Source organism: Ananas comosus, linkage group 2 (assembly GCF_001540865.1).
Source record: "Ananas comosus cultivar F153 linkage group 2, ASM154086v1, whole genome shotgun sequence".
Taxonomy (NCBI): Eukaryota; Viridiplantae; Streptophyta; class Magnoliopsida; order Poales; family Bromeliaceae; genus Ananas; species Ananas comosus.
This window is the reverse complement of record NC_033622.1, coordinates 101,982-120,255: the sequence shown is the minus strand read 5'-3', so window position 1 is coordinate 120,255 and position 18,274 is coordinate 101,982. Positions and strand designations below refer to the sequence as shown.

The following is an 18,274-nucleotide window of genomic DNA, read 5'->3' as shown; positions in this document are numbered from 1 at the left end:
CCAGAAACTACTCGTTTACGCCTACAAAAGCGAAAACTACATGTCATTATTATTATTATTATTATTATTATTAGGGAAAACTTCAAATACCTCCCACCTCCGTGATTTCATACTTACTCACTTTAGTACCCTATGGTTTAAAATAGTACCATGTGGTTTCACATTTTTTCACTTTAGTACCCTGTGGTTTCAAGTGTATCAAATTAATACCCTGTGGTTTCACACTTTCTCACTTTAGTACCATGTGGTTTAATATTTCGTTAAATTATATACAAAAAAAACATCAGATACCATACCTAGGTTAATTGAATATTTATTTTAGTACTCTTCAGTTTTAATTTTGTGATTGATTTAACGAAAAAAATATCCCGACATGGATAACAAAAAGAGAAAAATAAAACCACAGGGTACTAACTTGATACAAAAATAAAATAATTGAGTACTAACTTGATACACTTTAAACCACAGGATACTAGAGTGAGAAAGTGCGAAACCACAGAGTACTAACTTGATACACTTTAAAATACAGAGTACAAAAGTGAGAAAATGCGAAACGACGGGGGTATTTGAAAATTTTCCTTATTGGTTATTTATCCATTTCTAATTGGTAGGGATCCTTTATTGGCCCGGTCCGTTGGAAAATTCTTCAAAGGGAGGCCTATATCCCATTTTAAGGACTATCGTGCGGCCCGGGCCGATAAACCCCTTCCAGAAGAAAATTATCGCATGAAACCCGGAGCATCGTGAACCAACACATGTGCCAGTCAAATATTCGTGCGGTTCAGCGGTTGTGAGGTAACACCAGGTGCACCGAAAAATTTGTTCGGGAGTGAACAGGGCGGAGCTCCCAACGAGCCCACGCATCGTTCACCCTCCCCTCGATTCCATCGATCCTCTTCTTTCTCCCTCTCCCTCTTCTTCTTCATCTTCTTCTTCTTCTTAATCCCCCCTCTCTCTCTCGCTCTCTCTCTCTCTCTCTCTCTCTCTCTCTCCGCTCCATTTACCCAGGTTCATTCTCCGCCTCGTCCAGTTCCCTTTAATTTCTTCTGTAATCGCGTTTTTAATCGCTAAAATGGATCGAGTATGATGCTTTGTTTTGTTTTTTTTAAAAAAAAATTTTGGCTCATTTTGATGGTTTTAGGGTTGGTTCCACTATGGACGCGATGCTAGTGTGCAAATCCGCTTGCTCCCCCCCTGTAAGTGATGCTTAATTACTCAGATTCAGCTAATTCAGTTAATTGTTTTGGTGCGCAAAGTGATTTGATGAGCGTGAATTGGAATTTGAGTTAATTGTGCATGCTATTGTGGTTGAGATCTTCTAATGGCGATGTGGGGAAAGATCTGGTATAAGATTTGGTGTACATGCAAGAAGACGTATATGTCTCCTATTGGTTTCTCTGCTGCTTGAGTTAAAATGCTTAAAGACTTCATTGATTTGGACATAAGTGCTGCATAAAGTGACTTGATTTAAGGAGCAGTGAGAAATGTTTCTCGTGGATTGGAAGTTAAATTACATTGATGCATCATTCCTTTAGTTCTTAGAATTCTTTGGCGGCCAATGTAAGCACTGAATTTCTTTTGCTTTCCCCTCCAATTGGGTCTTTATTATTATATTTTCCATAATGTCATCTATTCATGGTAAATATACATTTTTTGATTATCATGTGAAGTTATTTGCAAACTGGCCTTTTCCTGACATAGTCAGCTTGAAAATTATAGATTTCTATGAGTCATGCTTTTGAGAACTTTTCTCATCTGTCTTAACTGTGTTCTTGGTTCTTGCTCTTAATAAATTAATTTCATGAATTTATTAGCTTTTAGATATCCAAGATCAGAAAACCCATAAAATGATGCTGGAAATGGATCTAGGTGGCTAGAGGGAAAAATGTTGATAAATTGTAAATCTTTGATTACAATATTTGCTGTCCTTTATTATGATGTCATGAATAGCTGCAGCTTCATTTTCGTCCGGTGCATTCTTTATCTTTGGAATTTCTAGCTGCAGCTTCATTTTCATCCAGTGCATTCTTTATCTTTGGAATTTCTCTGCAGTAACCTTAGATTGGTGATTTATGGTTTACTATTTGTCATCTTATCTGCTGTGGGTCTAAATTCATGGTATTTTTGTGAAAAAAGGGTTTATTCGTCAAACCTGCTAGAGGAATTAGGAGCTCACAATGTAGCTTGATGGTGGGAAACTCTCCAAACTTTCTAAAGATAAGCCTTCCCAGACAAAGAGCTTCCGGAACGACCACTAGGTTGAGAAAATGTGGAGGCGCTCTTAGTGCGACTTGCAGGAATGAGAAGATACTTATAGCAAATCGAGGTGAAATCGCAGTCCGAGTGATTCGCACTGCTCACGAGATGGGGATTCCGTGTGTCGCAGTTCACTCAACAATAGATCAGGATGCACTTCATGTAAAGCTTGCAGATGAAGCTGTTTGCATTGGTGAAGCACCGAGCAGTCAATCGTAAGTGATGCTTCCCATTTTATTAGCGAAAATATGCGAATTCAAACTAATTAGAGCCTATCTGGTCTGGCTATTTGAGAAAATTGTTTATCCCAATAAGTAGGAGTTAGGCATTTGGCAAAAATAATGCCTGGATTGTAGTGGGCAGTTGAAATGAGTTTTTGAGCTCAAAAGGCAGAAGCTCCAACATGGACCTTTTGCTTTTGCCGCAGCTTAGTAGCTATTGGTGAAGATTTTAACACAAATATTGTCTGTGCTTTTTTGAACAACTCTACTCAAACAATATTTTTATAGAAGCTCCGGCCTAGCCAAATAAGCCCTTAATATAGTTGCCCTTCTTTTCCTTCTCAACTCTCTCTCTCTCTCTCTCTCTCTCTCTCTCTCTCTCTCTCTCTCTTTGTTGTGAATTGTATACATAAAAGTATCACTATATTTTAATGACTTATTAAACCATAGAAAATGCTTTATCTGATATTCCTTTCTTTGACAGCTATTCCTTTCTTTGACAGGTATCTGTTCATTCCAAATGTTTTATCAGCTGCTGTTAGCCGAGGATGCACAATGTTGCATCCAGGTTATGGTTTCCTGGCTGAAAATGCTGGTTTTGTTGATATATGCAAAGAGCATGGGATCAACTTTATCGGGCCTAATGTAAGCAACCTATATGCACAAATCTCTTTTGGAAATATCACTCTCGGTAACTAGAGTTATACCAACTTTTGTGCTTTTGTATATTGTCAAAAGATTTAATTTTGAAATAAGGGAGAAAATAAGTTCTGAATACTCTGCAATCTTGTAAGTTGGACCTTGAGGTGTATAACGAATTTACAGTTCAATGTATTTCATCTATCTATCACCTGCAGGTCATTTGATGTTTTAATGCTTTAATTAAATTTTGAGACATCACACCCATGCTTGAAATTCACAAACACATTTTTATTGAAATAGATGTTTGCCATACACTTGCTTCCGGTTAAATTCATTCCAAAGATATTGAAAGAGGGAGAGAAGCATTTCTTTGGGATTTTTTTCTCTTATCAAATCATCCTTTTAAGTACTATTCATTCTGATTGTAACCGTCAAGGCTAACCTTGAAGTTTTTGCTGTTATACTGTTTGCCTCTATTGTTTAAAAAATTGTAAAGTTTTTGCAGAGTTCCTGTTTTGAACACATAGTAATTGTGTGCTGCTATAAATTTGTCTTGATATCTTCGGCATAGATATGTCCATTTCAGAGATTTTTTTCTTCTGCAAGCTTTGAATCTTATTTTCTTGTTCCAATACTTGCTGAAGATCAAATGTTTTTACTTAAGACTGAAACATGAAATTAATTGTTTCCTTTTTCGTTCTTACCCAGCCCGACAGCATTAGGGTTATGGGTGACAAATCTACAGCAAGAGAAACAATGAAGAAAGCGGGAGTCCCGACTGTACCAGGGAGTGAAGGACTATTGCAGGTAATAACAAATTTAGGAGAATGGAGTTGCTATAAGAAGTTTTCGTGCAGTCTTGGTACAAGTTCCTATATTATACTCTTAGTTCTGTAAACTTATCCTACCTGAAATTTGCAGTCCACAGAGGAGGCTGTCAAGCTAGCCCACGAGATTGGTTTTCCTGTGATGATCAAGGTATCAAGCTGTTCCTAACCCTTGTATAAACAGTGGTGATGGAATTGTACAGTTTTTTTTTTTTTTAAATAAATGACTGAAGGGAAGTTCTCGTACTAGTAGAAATCAACAAATGTTGCAAATTTAACAGTTTCGATGGAAAATGATGACGTTATCTTTTGCTTCTATATTATTAGTAGCTTTTGTATTCTCATCTCTTTCCTTCACGCCCAAAATTTTTACAATATCAATCTAAAAATAGGGAACTGCAGCTTAATTTTCTATAGCATGGATGCCCATTTTTTCTTTGCTTCCGATGATGCTAGTCAACTTTCAGATAACTTTTGTGTGCCATTATACATTAGAAAAATATTTCAGAAACTAGTGATAACATTAGTTTGCCAATATATCTTCTTGCTTATATATTTTTCGACATTTTATGAATTTTCTTCTTAATATTTTTCACAGGCAACCGCTGGTGGCGGAGGACGTGGAATGCGTCTAGCTAACGAACCGGATGAATTCGTAAAGCTTCTTCAGGTACACAGCATGCAAAAACCATTTTAGGATGGTATTTGCTAATATAGTTCCTTTCTCGTCACTCCTACCTTACGAATTTAGTGGCATCTTTCAAACAGTATTTTGTTGGAAATTCTTGTTAGCTGAGCTTTGGTCTACTGCATCTTTGTGTTTCGACATTGCTAGATCTTAGTCAATGCATGAATGAAGAAAGGGAGACTAATACTTGGTTATTCCATTCACAAAGTTGATAGTGTTCATTACCACCCAAACATTTCTTAACTTTCAGAAATTTGACCTTTTCGATTGTTTTCTGACCGAAGCGCTCTGCTATATGCAGCAAGCAAAAAGTGAAGCGGCAGCTGCATTTGGTAATGATGGAGTTTATTTAGAGAAGTACATCAAGAATCCAAGGCATATTGAATTTCAGGTGAACTAATCATACTTTCTTATCCGGTGAAAAGCTCAAAAATTAATATATTAGAGAAGTTTCTGTCTGTGTTCTCGAACTAAACCCCAATAATTATTGTAACAATAATTTGAAACGGATAATAAAAAATTTATAGATATATAATGGATGTTAATCGTATTTGCTCATAATAGGTTCTTGCTGACAAGTATGGAAATGTCGTTCACTTTGGGGAGCGTGATTGTAGCATTCAGGTAGCTTATCACTACTGCTTTTTTCTTGTTACACCCACTCCAAATTTTCCTGTATGTTGATCGCAGTCAATTTATTAGTTGGTAGATGTCATAGGACAAATTCTCTTAACATGCATTTCTGATTACACTCACTCTGCTTTTTCACTTATTGATTGTTGGTGTATCTTTTGATGATAAACCTTTCTATCATTTCTTTTGCAGAGAAGGAATCAGAAACTTTTAGAAGAAGCTCCCTCTCCTGCCTTGACCCCAGAACTTCGAAAAGCTATGGGTGATGCCGCAGTTGCTGCAGCAGCATCCATAGGTTATATTGGTGTTGGCACTGTGGAATTTCTCTTAGATGAAAGAGGTTCCTTTTACTTCATGGAAATGAACACAAGGATCCAGGTACAAATTTATTCATCTGCATCTCGGTTTCCAAATCTAGCAAAGCCATTAAAATTTGTGAACATATTATCTATTTATTTCTTCATATATGTGTTTCTTATATTTGGGCATGGAAAATTAGGTGGAGCACCCTGTAACCGAAATGATATCTTCGACTGATTTGATTGAGGAACAAATTCGTGTGGCTCTTGGAGAGAGGCTTTCATACAAGCAGGTACAAGTTTGGTTCTCAAATTCATTATTAAGTACTAAAGTTTCTAGTTGGAAGTTAGTATAACTACTATTCTCAGGAGGACATTGTTTTGAGAGGGCATTCAATTGAGTGCCGTATCAATGCCGAAGATGCTTTTAAAGGATTTCGCCCTGGACCTGGTACTTTCTCCCTTTCTATTGGTTTATACTTTCAAAAACTAGGAAATTCCAATTTTAGCATTTTCTTATTATTTTCTGTTTTCTTTCTGATTTTTTTTTTTTCCGTAACTTCCTTTCCTCAGGAACTTCAGAGTAATCTTGACTAATAATTATGATAATAATGGTGTAGGATGTCTAATTATATGTTATTGCGAGTTTTGCATACAAGTTCCTAAATATTCCTCTTAAAAGTACAATATCTTAAAATTTTACCCTATAGTCGGGAGATCATCCAATTCGTGGATGATAGTTTAGCGAAATGTATGTATATATCTTGAATATTTTTTCTATGTTACATCCTTTATTCATCTATGAGTATCTTTATGTCTTCTTCTCAATCTTGACTTAAGATGTTTTTTTTTTTTTAAATCAACTATTTTAGAGCCCTCTTAATAGTAGAGCCCTCTTAATGGTAATACTTATTGAGAATTGCAGGAAAGATTACTGCATACTTGCCATCAGGAGGTCCATTTGTTAGAATGGATAGTCATGTTTATCCGGGCTATGTGGTTCCCCCAAGCTATGACTCACTTTTGGGAAAAGTAAGCAAGTTAATTTCTTGCTTAGCATGTATAACTACTAAGCGACCTCACTTGTCATCTGTATACTCTGATTAATTTCTTAAGTATATCTCAGTTCACGGCATTTTCTGTGGGTTAATTTGTACAATCTGCTCTATGGGTGGAAAGCTCTAAATTCTTCTTTTTTTAAGCTTATTGTGTGGGCGCCAACAAGGGAGAGAGCAATAGAGCGAATGAAAAGAGCTCTTGATGACACTATCATCACAGGTTAGATGACCATCGATGTTTTTTTTTTTTTTTTCATTTGGGTATTTGAACTCTCTGACAATTTTTTTGAAAAATATGGCTAATAATTTATTCAAGATTCATGAAATTGCTCTTGGCTTTCAGATTTCCTCTCTCTCGCTCTCTTTCTCTCTGTTGTTTACTTTCCGTACCTTCTGATCTATCAAGTATTTATAATTCACTTCCACCTTGTTTACATACTTTCAGAGATGTTTGCTAATTCTTTCGTCGTATTTCTTTTATTTTCTGTTGGCTTAATAGTATCACTTATGCAATATTCTGCATCACTGTGCTAGTGGAACAATTTTTCATCATGTACCTTTAAGATGTAGGATTTTTTCATATAATGTACCATTAATAACTATTATTTCCTTCTGTCTTACCTTTTAAAGAAATTCAATATTCTTGCAACTAACTAAAACTGAGAATTTTTTTTCCCAAAATATGAAGCATTGAATTTCTTTAAAAGGTAAGACAGAAGGAAATAATAGTTATTAATGGTACATTATATGAAAAAATCCTACATCTTAAAGGTACATGATGAAANCTATTATTTCCTTCTGTCTTACCTTTTAAAGAAATTCAATATTCTTGCAACTAACTAAAACTGAGAATTTTTTTTCCCAAAATATGAAGCATTGAATTGGCCATACGCTGTTATAGATTAACAACAAAATATTACCGATCAATTTTATCCTATTTTCTCTCTTTAGACATATATATTATAACTAATGATCAACCTTTTGTCTTTACAGGGATCCCTACAACCATCGAATACCATAAGTTAATTCTTGACATTGAGGTAATGAATATCGATGTCACAAAGATTAGACTCATTCTCATTAACTTCCAAAGAAATACCATTTTCAAAATTTTAACTTTAACTCTCTTTTTTAAAAAAAAAAACAAATTATTGTGAAAATTGCAGGACTTTAGAAATGGAATAGTGGATACTGCATTCATTCCAAAGCACGAAAAGGATTTGGCTGCGGTTAGTATTTAACTTTTCCTCTTTCTGATGGTCTTTGGATGTCTATGACAACCACATTCCTTTTCTAATGTTTTCGAAGTTGTAAGATAATTGCAAAATAGATGTGCTTTTAGTTGTTAGGAAGCTCTTAATAGTTGGATGTATAATTGTCTCTCTCGAACGCCCAAGATTTTGAAAATGGACACCAAACTCCTCTGTTTTCAAATCTGCTTCCTTAAACGTGATTTTGTAGTGCAATAGGTCCTTCCGCCTGAACAATGTTAGTTTTGCACTCCACTCTTAAAGATAACTTGCTTTCTGTAATGATCAAAGGAGGAGAAAGCTTCAAAATAGAAGAATATTATAGCATTAATAAAGCTCTAATAGCTGCATTGAGAGTGCTGTTACAGTTGTTTCTGCTACACTAGTTGCAGACACATGATAAAACATCTTTAGAAAACCAATCTTTAGAAAACCGACCGTCCCTAGAGCAAGTGGCAAAGGGCTTGGTGGTTGGTACCCGAGATCCAAGTTCGAATCCTAGTTGATTCACATTTCCAGCTAAGTTTATTTCTAAATGAAATAAATGAAGTGGGTAGCGTGCTATCTATCTCTCAAAAAAAAAAAAAAAAATTTATTGTATTACTACATGAAGAGGGGAGATTTTAAAGTAAGAATTCAGAGGCTTTTTGCAGAAGTATAATTGTTCGAGGGATGTTTGCACATTTAATTTTAATTTTAAAAGTTGCAATACCTTGCATGTGTGGAGAACTTTCTCAGCATCTAGGCAAACCATATGCATTTAATTGAAAATACAAATGTACATATAGGCCTCATGTGGCACCCGAGATTGTATTGTATAAAGATAAGATGATCTAGTGACATCAGAGGTGAGGAAGTGTTTAGTGGTTCGGAGCCATCGTGGGTGGGTCGCAATAAGAAGGGGGTTAGCGTGGTACCATGCAATAGAATTCTCCAGCACTATCCAGTTTCCACTTGATTCCATAATTCCAACCTCTTGCAACTCCCAGTACCTTTAAGTCGCTGCTAAACCCTCCGACAACCCTAGCGTGGCTCTCTCATGTTGTTTTAACCCGCATCCATATTAAATAGGGAAGTACATTTATCAAGCATGTTTATTGGAGGAAATTTCAATATAATGAGTTTCTTTCAAATTGCAGCCTCAGAAGCTGGTGTTATCTACCGCGGAGAAAGAGCTTGCGGGGGTCGGCAATTAGAACTTCACCAACCCGCTGCCTAAAATTGAATCTTCTGTACTGCAGTCGCCCTCTTATTCATATCTTCTTACACAGCAGAAGATTTTGATGCTAGAATAATAGTGGTCTTGGTTTTTTTGTTTATTTTTCCTTTCTCTTCCCAGTTTGTATCTCTGCCGAGACATATGAAATGACTATATTAGAAGAGTTTGTATCTCTGCCGAGATATATGAAATGACTATATTAGAAGCAAATGGTTGTAGTTATTGATTTTGGCATGGACATGTTAGTCTTTACTCGAACTATTGTTTTGTTGTTTGAGGACTCAACATTCATTTAAGTTAATACAATTGATGTTGTTGTCCCACTACTCACTACTGTACGAAATCGAAAGTAATTTATATACTCCTCTAAAGGCGGTGGATTACAAATTATTCACAATGTAATGACAATTAAAACTCTTCACTAGCAGGCGAATGGAGTCAAATTTTGAATTCACTGCGTCGGCCGTTAGTGGGCCCATGTTTGTTTGGGCTCTGTGCAGGTCCATTTGATTGACTCTTATTTTTGCCTAGTATGAGGCCCCCGTTAATTTTTATTAGGCCGAACTTAATTTTAAATAACTCAGTGGCCTAAAAAGGGCAATTGTAATAATTTACTTAACATTGAATTAGGCCCGACCTGTGAATCCATTATCTGGCCCATACAAAGGTCATTTCCACTCTCTCTTAATTTCTTATTTTCGTATTCTCTCTTTCTCTCTCTCTCTACGTTCTAACTGGGAGGGAGGAGAGGAGCAGAAAAGGAAGGGCGGAATCGATTCCTGGTCTCCAGAGAAGAGAAATCGCCACGAGGTGTTTCGCTTCTTCTTGGATCTTTCGATCGCTCCAATCCCTAATTCCCCCTTCTTCTTTTGCTGTCGATTTGATTAGGGTTTCATACTTAATCCGAATTACCGGCTAATTTTCCAGATTATTTGGAGATCGAGGTCGTATTGCTGTGAATTGGGGCTACGCTCGTTGCGGTACGAGACATGGGCGGCGGCGGCGGCGATGGAGAATCTGGGAGGAGGAGGATTGTGTTCGTGACGGTGGGGACGACCTGCTTCGACGCCCTCGTCGAAGCCGTAGATTCGGAGAAGGTCAAAGAAGCTCTGTGGAGAAAGGGGTTCACCCATCTCCTCATCCAAATGGGCCGCGGAACCTATATCCCTTCGAAGGTTCCTCCGTTGCCCCCCCTCTTTTTTTTTGTCCCTCCGTTAGTTTCTTTTCGCTCGAGATAGTAGATGTAATGCTCGAGAAAATGTGTGATTAGAAGCTATGTAAGTGTGTTATTAGGGTTATTGTAAATTCGATCTGTGTTTCGGCGGAATATGTTGCGATCGAGGCATCATGAAAGATTAATTCTTGAAAGAATTTGGATATGTGAAGTTAGGGTTGAAACTTGCAAAGCCATCATGTCATGGCTCTCACATATATGTCTTTGCCGATCCTTCGAGTTAGAGAACATGTCTTATTTCCACCACGAATATTTACCATTATTATTATTATGTTGTGGTTCTAATGCTATATATGAAACAAGTGGTCTCATAGGTATACTGAAATACAGGTTGCAGCAGAAGATGGATCGATCGCTGTGGATTATTTCACTTTCTCACCAAGCATTGCTGATTTTCTGCGATCAGCATCTCTTATCATCAGCCATGCAGGTCTACATTTTTATTTTTATTTTTTTTTGCTTTATTGGACATACTTGCAAAATTTATAGGCAGCATTTTTACCTCCTTTAACGGACTTCTGATTTTAGATGCACTTTGAACAATATTAGTTGGGGATGAAATGGATTAGCTTACATTTCTCTAGCTAATGTTTCTGTTGTTAAGTTTCGATCCTCTAAATGTATTTCCAAACATGATTTGACGAACGAATGAAAGTCTTTTTTTTTTCCATTTTCTGCTGTACTCGTAATATTTTGCATCTCCTAGAAAGGAAGACGAGTGTTTGCCCCTACCATATGTTATTTCGTTGGCAGGCCACAATGTAATGCGGTGAAAATTTTCAGTTTAATGCATAATTTCCATCTTGTTGTCAATACCTGGGCTGATGATACAGATTTTTCTCCAAACCATGCTACTAGAATTCCCCAATTTGTTAATTGTCTTATCTTTTCTTTTTTCTGCTTTTCAGGTTCAGGGAGCATATTCGAGACATTGCGGTTGGGTAAGCCATTAATTGTGGTGGTAAATGAGGATTTGATGGACAACCATCAGAGCGAGTTAGCAGAGGAACTTGCAGACCAGAAGCACCTCTTCTGCGCCCGCCCCCAGACACTTTGCGAGATCATCGACGCCATGGATTTGGAATCTCTCGTTCCTTATACGCCTGGAGATGCTCTGCCTGTTGCTAAGTTAATCAACAATTTCCTTGGATTCCCTACTGATTGATGATCAAGTATTTATCTCTAAACAAGGCGTAAACAATCCCAACGCGGTGCTCCGAATAGGTATTCCTAATCATATGAGCCTTTGCTTGCGGTTTAACAGCTTGGTGCACCTGAACTGATGTTTCCAATCATCTGGGCTCTTGGCTTGTCATATAAAACCCACAAATCAAGGGCCTAGATGATTAAGAGTACTTGTTCAGTTCACTAAGGTTTTGCAGAAAAAACAATAGTTATGTTTGTTTTATTTTAACACATTTACAATATGGAAGCCTGTTAATTCCTGGTAGTTGTTAAATCAATTGAGAGATTTTATTAAATTATAGAATTGCTGATTGTGTTTGATTCTAGCTCGATAACTTCTTGGTACATGCCGCCTCTGCAGTATCTGAATTATATTGTGACCACCTCCATATGTTTTATATAACATATTAGTGTCTCTATTTTTATTATCAGTATTAGTAACTCAATATGATACTATGACTCTTTAGTATAGGGCAAATGTTCTGGTAGGATAAGACAATCAAAATGCAACACTCTGAAGAATATTATTGAAATTAGGAAAACAATAAGTTGCATGACTAGTTAAGAGTTCCTTTTTAAAACTATACAGAGAGGAGATTAAGCAAGAACAACTACTTTGCTTAAGATCCATAGCACTAGAGTCATTTCAAAGGCGAAGATCGTGTGGAGCAATCCACGGTCGAGCGCAAATCCAAACAAAGTGATTCCCCCACCATTGTGCTGCAAATATGTCACTGCAACCGGTAATAATATTGGTGTTTGATCAAAAGCTGACAAGTCATTCTAACTGATAGGAGGAAAGAAATGATCCAATACCTAGTGCTTGTCTACTCTCAAAACCTTGTTCGTCGGGGGTTGAGGATAAAATGGAGGTCAGGGCCATGTGCCAGCGGCTGGCGATGGAGACGACTCTTTGAGCTCTGTGAGTGATCCTCGCAGCTCCTACTAAACACATCAAGAACCCACTTAGCTGGACAACAGAACAGACCTGCAATAAGATAATCCATCATATAATGATTTAGTTAGGGGGTGGGGAATGCAACTGATACCCACTAAGCAGTTTTGTAGGTGGCCACTCAAAGTCTCAAACTAGTAAGTCAAAGAATAAGAGAACACCTACATGAACTATTTGTCTGAAAACCTACGTGAACTATTTGCCTGTCTTAATCAGCCACCTGACTGTCATTTGAGCCTTCAGCTAGTCCGCTGATGTTATCCATCCTTTGAATGTCTGTAGTACTTTTGCGGCATTTGAGTCGTTTAGCTATTACGTGATGGACAGATGCTGGGAAAGTTGGCGGAAACGTATGGGAAGTGGCTGATGGAAATTGATAGTTATTCAAGTAGCTTTATTATTTTCTTTAATATAACATTTTGTAGCTTTGATGGCCGCCTGTAGATGCAAGATAGTTCAAATGGATTTCTGTAGTGAGATATCTTACCACAAGATCGCCGGAGTTGCAGAAATTCTTGTTGGATTTGGACAAGAGGACAAGCATAAGAGCGCCCAGCTGGCTGATAGTGATGGTCACGAGGCAGGCGACAATGAAGATCCTGTACCGGTGGCTTGTCTTAAAAACTTGCGTCTTTATCCTTAGGTGCTCCTGGAATATGGCGCCGGCTGAGGAGCAAGTTTGGTTGTCTCCAGATGTTTCCTCAAATATCTTGAAGAAACTCTCAAACCTTAGTATCTGGAGCTCGCATGTGAGGCAGAACAGCACACATACAAGCAAGAACACCCCTGTGCGATACACCCATGAAATGAGACTGGCCAGGAAGAAAATAGAGTTCCACGGCATGTACCGGAGGAAGACTGGGAAGGTCATGGAGAAGGCAAAGGAGGAAGAAGAGAAGAAGAGGATCTTGTGGGCGAACTCGACGGAGAAGGAGGGGAGGAGGATAAAGATAAGGAGCTTGAAGGCGCGGTGGAGCTCGCGGGCGTAGGCACGGCGGACAAAGGCAGAGTCGTCTTGGAGGGTGCTGTCGAGGAAGAGGAGCTGGCGAAGGCCGTAGCGCCGGAAGAAGACTGCAAGGGTGAGAAAAGAGATGGCAGCGAGGCCAGACTCGGAGACCTGGGCCAGCCGGTTGAAGGAAACAGAGGAAGAACAGGAGGCTGAAGAGAGAGAAGAGGCGGGGCGGAGGAAAAGGGAGGTGGCGGTAGGGATGATGAGAGCGAGTAAGAGGAAAGTGGCAACGGAGAGGGTGATGGAGGCAGGGGAGGAGTGGTCGAGGGCCCACCACTTGAGGCAGATACGGAAGCTACGGAGCTCGTCGTGGACAGTAGACTTGGATCGGGCATAGGATGGATTCAGCAGGAGTGGGCCAGAGGTGACCAGAGGTTCATCAAATGAAGATTTATCGTCTGTTGTTGTCATAGTGGCGGTCACCACCGTCGACGGAAAGAGTAGACTTTGAAGCCGGGGAGAATGCAAGCAGAAGTTTTGGATGCAATAATTTGCGAAGGTATGTAATGTAAGCCTTCTCTTTTCTACTGTGTGGAACTTAAGCTTATTTCAGTTCACGAGGAAACTAGATTACACCAGATCACTCATTGCACATAAAAACACTTTTTAACGTCTTGAAAGCAATGCCGAAAATGGTAAGGTCATGAAGTCTGAACTTTAAAGTAGAACAAGTGGCGTCCTCCTCTCCACCTCTGTTTATTTTCATTCCCACCACTGAATCCATCTATCTATATATCACGAGATTCAAGGGAGCATCCTCAACTGTAATCACATGCTCCGCCACAACAACATTGCAGGATCCTTGGACAAATTTTCTTTCTCTTTTTTTTTCCTTGATAGGGAATTTTTGTTTTAAGATTACTAATTACAAAGAAGAATCTTCTAGTGGACCATTCATGCTCTGCCCACTCTTTTTGATTTTCTACTTTTTGATCAAACCAAAGAAACCTTGGTTTGGCTTAGTTAATACCCTATTCAAATTGGACTGACTTAAAACTTGCTTAATTTGATTTGTTCATACGTGTGGTTCAACTAATAAATTGGTGAACCAGCCCGATTTTATTAGTAGTAGTTGGGTTCATCTTTATTTTATATTTTAATAATTAATTAGGAAGATGTATTAGTTTTTTTTTTAATTATCTACCCCTTAAATATATTTTTAATTAGGTTATAATTTTTTATTGTATATAATATAAAAAATAACAATTAAATATTTGTGATGTTATGTTGAATGACAACCGTTGGTTTATCTATCCTCCATAATCATCGAGTCTGTACTTGTTCGTACGTGCAGTGGTGCAGGACAGCAATATATTTTTATTTTTGCTTTGGATAGCAATATTTCAGGTCTTAAATGGTTTCGAATTTTAAAACTCTGGTGGAAGCTCGTCAATTTTAGTGTTGAGTGTATGTTTCAGTTTTAGTTTTTTCCTTTCTTTTTCTTTTACTTATTATAAATCCCAATGTTTATCTTATGTTAAGAGAAGAATCCTAGTTTTTTCCTTTCTTTTTCTTTTACTTATTATAAATCCCAATGTTTATCTTATGTTAAGAGAAGAATCCTAGTTTTTTCCTTTCTTTTTCCTGGCTGATTTTTTTTTAAAAAAAATTATTGTGGGAACTACCGAGTTGAATAAAAAAGAAAGAAGAAATAGGTAAAAATGCATGGAGACCCCTCAATATTTGCTCATTTCGGAATCCCCTACAACTTTGATTTCTTTTTTCTTTTTTTTTTTCTTTCTATTATCGTGATCCCCCTAAATGTTGGTTGTTTCTGAGTTCAAGTGAGATTTTGGCCAAATAAACTTAAAATGTATCATAATCTAATTTTTTTTAAAAAAAGAAAAAAGAAGTGGAGGGGTCTGAATCACAGAAGCTCAATACATGAGGTGGCCTTCGGGCATTTTTTTGCCGTGGAGGGAAAAGAAAAGGTATGTGGGCTAAAATGGGTGGTTGGGCCGAGTTGTTGTTGAGCTGTGGGCCACCACACCTCTTCTTAGGTAAGAGCGAATGCTATCGGGGCCCAGCCCAACCACGAAAAGCAGCTAAGCCTAGCCCAGTAATAAAAGGGCGTTGCATTTGATTAAATGGGCCTGCACGTTGAGCTCATAACAAATGACCAAGCATATAACATGATTAAATGGGCCTAAACGTTAATGAACGGAACCTTTTCTAACTTGCGATCAGGGTTGGTGTGCTTCGATGTTAATTTGTGGGAGTAAAATTAATTACCTCGTAGATGAAATATAATATCATTGTGAATTTCAAGACCTTTTAAAAGGAAAAGGCCAAATTTCTTAATTATTATTTCATTAGATAATTTTTATGTCAAATAAGTTATTTTTATAAGGACTTGGTATGTTCCATGAGTTCTCTTGTTTCACGAATTAATTAGGTGGAGAAAATACGATATTTTATGCTAGACATTTCATTAATTCTGAGCTTTTAATCACGATAAAATATTTCTTTTGTTGATTATAGAAAATATTGGATAACTTATTTCAATCCCTAATTAGAGTATTTGGTATCATTATTGGTATTTAGTTTTCGTACCAATAAAGGAAAATGAAGAAAACGAAAAAAAAGGGGGGGCTTAGTTGAGTAACATAGCCTCTGTAACTCAATAAAAAAAAAAATTAAATAAATAAAAGAAGTTTTGGTGAGTGTTCTTCATATTTAGCTATTTTTANTTCTGGTGAGTTTTCTCCAAATTTAACTATTTTTAATTGTTTAAGATAAAAACAATAACAATCCCGAACCTTAACCAAAAAACAAAAAAGAAAAAGGTAAAAAGAAAATTTGAAAAAAAAACAAAAAGGAAAACGTAAAAAGAAAAATTTAAAAAAAAGGGCAAAAGTGAAACTTTCCATTTTGGGTTAATTCACGAGAGTTACTATTTCCGACTTTACCTTAAATGGAAAGTTCCGTAATTTTTACCACAAACGGAAGGTTAATGCTTGGAGCTGGGCCCAATCCGGCCCGTTAGGGGAAATGGGTCATATAACGGCCCACAACTTCAAAGGTCGATAAAGATGCTTCAATGAAATGGATCTTAACGAGCCGGCCCAAGGTTCGGTCCAGTTCGTCCAAAACACAGTTCTCGCCTTTTGCCATTTTGGGTAAGCCTTCCATTTTAGGTAAAGTCGAAAATAGCAACTCTCGTGAATTAGCCCAAAATGGAAAGTTTCACTATTGGGGCCGGAAATATATGCTGGGCCATAAGTTTTTTTTTTTTTAATTTTTTTTAAAATAACGCATAAGAATTGTCTATATTATAGCCTCTTAACTCAAAAAAAGAAAAAAAAATGAAAACAAATAAAAATCTTGATACAAATCAAAAAGAAAAATCCAGTGAGTTTTCTTAAAATTTATTTATTTATAGTTGCTCAAAAAGGAAAAAAAAAAGTGCCTCAACAAAAGAATTAAAAAAAAAAAAGCAAAAAAAAAAAAACAAGTTACAGCCTGATATTAAGCTCGGCAAAGTGAAAACTTTCCATTTTGGGGCAATTCACGAGAGTTACTATTTCCGACTTTACCTTAAATGGAAAGTTCTGTAATTTTTACCAAAAACGGAAGGTTAATGCTCGGAGCTGGGCCCAATCGGGCCCATTAAGGGAAATGAGTCTTATAACGGCCCACAAGTTCACGGGTCGATAAGCCGTTTCAATAAAATGGTCTTAACGGGCCGGCCCAAGGCCTAGTCCGGTTCGTCTAACACACCGTTTTCTCCTTTTCCCATTTTGGGCAAGCTTTCCATTTTAAGTAAAGTCGAAAATTGCAACTCTCGTGAATTAGCCCAAAATGGAAACTTTCACTTTTGGGGCCGAAAATATATGCTGGGCCATAAGTTTTTTTAAATTTTTTTAAAATCACGCATAAGAATTGTCTATATTATAGCCTGTTAACTTAAAAAAAGAAAAAAAATTGAAAACAAATAAAAAAATCTTGCGAGCGCTCTCCGAGTTATCTATTTTTGATTAATACAAATCAAAAAGAAAAATCCCGTGAGTTTTCTTCAAATTTATCTATTTTAGATTGCTCAAAAAGAAGAAAAAAAATGCCTCAACCAAAGAATTTTTTTAAAAAAAGCAAGTTACAGCCTCATATTAAGCTGGGCAAAATGAAACTTTCTATTTTGGGACTATTCACGAGACTTACTATTTCCGACTTTACCTTAAATGGAAAGTTCCGTAACTTTTACCAAAAACGGAAGGTGAATGCATGGAGCTGGGCCCAATCCGGCCCACTAAGTGAAATGGGTCTTATAACGGCCTACAACTTCGTTTCAATAAAATGGGTCTTAACGAGCCGGCCCAAGGGCGGTCCGGTTCGTCTAAAACCTTTTGCCATTTTGGGTAAGCTTTCCATTTTAGGTAAAGTCGAAAAAAGCAACTCTCGTAAATTAGACCAAAATGGAAAGTTTCACTTTTGGGGCCTGAAATATACACTGGGTCATGTGTTTTTTTTTTTTTTTTACCTTTTTTTTTTTAATAACGCGAGAGAATTTCTTTTTCTTTTTTTTAAATTTTTTCTGGAGTAATAAAAATTGGAAAATTTTTGGGACAGCATAACAAAATTGAGAGATTCGCCACAATTTTTTCTTTTTTGTTTTCTCTCTTTAATCAGATTGTACATAATTAAAAGAGAGTGAAATTTTAAATTTTTGATATTATAATTTTACTCCAACAATGCATTTAAATTTGACCTGAGTACCTTTTTGGTAGGATTTAATAGTTTTTCTTTATGCCTCTTATTGACTGGGACATTAGAAAATAATGAAAATTTAGATGGTAATTTA

General features: G+C 37.0%; 3 protein-coding genes across 5 annotated transcripts; 2 read left to right on the top strand and 1 right to left on the bottom strand.

The window, feature by feature from the left end:
• LOC109706767 (biotin carboxylase 2, chloroplastic) lies at positions 930–9,327 on the top strand. The gene is made up of 17 exons (XM_020227742.1): positions 930–1,008; positions 1,142–1,196; positions 2,137–2,471; positions 2,981–3,122; positions 3,828–3,926; positions 4,041–4,097; positions 4,545–4,616; positions 4,936–5,025; positions 5,199–5,258; positions 5,460–5,645; positions 5,767–5,859; positions 5,936–6,017; positions 6,492–6,598; positions 6,769–6,844; positions 7,618–7,664; positions 7,791–7,853; positions 9,014–9,327. Exons 2-17 carry the CDS (start codon positions 1,155–1,157, stop codon positions 9,068–9,070), a joined length of 1,608 nt encoding a protein of 535 aa, XP_020083331.1. The 5' UTR covers positions 930–1,008; positions 1,142–1,154; the 3' UTR covers positions 9,071–9,327.
• Positions 9,793–13,112, top strand: LOC109703511 (UDP-N-acetylglucosamine transferase subunit ALG13 homolog). Of its 3 annotated transcripts, none has more exons than XR_002213979.1 (5): positions 9,793–9,903; positions 10,021–10,268; positions 10,658–10,757; positions 11,236–11,551; positions 12,977–13,112. XR_002213979.1 is itself a non-coding variant. In XM_020224143.1 (4 exons), exons 2-4 carry the CDS (start codon positions 10,083–10,085, stop codon positions 11,490–11,492), a joined length of 543 nt encoding a protein of 180 aa, XP_020079732.1. In that variant the 5' UTR covers positions 9,793–9,903; positions 10,021–10,082; the 3' UTR covers positions 11,493–11,831. The 3 variants fall into 3 exon arrangements, 1 of the variants encoding a protein (XP_020079732.1); XR_002213978.1 differs by having other exon boundaries at positions 12,912–13,073; XM_020224143.1 differs by lacking the exon at positions 12,977–13,112 and having other exon boundaries at positions 11,236–11,831.
• On the bottom strand, positions 12,110–14,791 carry LOC109703524. Its single transcript, XM_020224162.1, has 3 exons — positions 12,955–14,791; positions 12,329–12,500; positions 12,110–12,246 (listed from the first exon to the last, which is right to left on the bottom strand). Exons 1-3 carry the CDS (start codon positions 13,885–13,887, stop codon positions 12,110–12,112), a joined length of 1,242 nt encoding a protein of 413 aa, XP_020079751.1. The 5' UTR covers positions 13,888–14,791.

Excerpts from the sequence above, each read along its gene's own strand:
- LOC109703511 (XM_020224143.1), top strand. The coding sequence starts at position 10,083 with ATGGGCGGCGGCGGCGGCGATGGAGAATCTGGGAGGAGGAGGATTGTG. Across the intron at positions 10,269-10,657 it reads GAACCTATATCCCTTCGAAG|GTTGCAGCAGAAGATGGATC; the intron begins GTTCCTCCGTTG and ends ACTGAAATACAG. Across the intron at positions 10,758-11,235 it reads TCTTATCATCAGCCATGCAG|GTTCAGGGAGCATATTCGAG; the intron begins GTCTACATTTTT and ends TCTGCTTTTCAG.
- LOC109703524 (XM_020224162.1), bottom strand. The coding sequence starts at position 13,887 with ATGACAACAACAGACGATAAATCTTCATTTGATGAACCTCTGGTCACC. Across the intron at positions 12,501-12,954 it reads GCAACTCCGGCGATCTTGTG|GTCTGTTCTGTTGTCCAGCT; the intron begins GTAAGATATCTC and ends ATCTTATTGCAG. Across the intron at positions 12,247-12,328 it reads TGAGAGTAGACAAGCACTAG|TGACATATTTGCAGCACAAT; the intron begins GTATTGGATCAT and ends TACCGGTTGCAG.
- LOC109706767 (XM_020227742.1), top strand. The coding sequence starts at position 1,155 with ATGGACGCGATGCTAGTGTGCAAATCCGCTTGCTCCCCCCCT. Across the intron at positions 3,927-4,040 it reads GGAGTGAAGGACTATTGCAG|TCCACAGAGGAGGCTGTCAA; the intron begins GTAATAACAAAT and ends TGAAATTTGCAG. Across the intron at positions 4,098-4,544 it reads GTTTTCCTGTGATGATCAAG|GCAACCGCTGGTGGCGGAGG; the intron begins GTATCAAGCTGT and ends TATTTTTCACAG.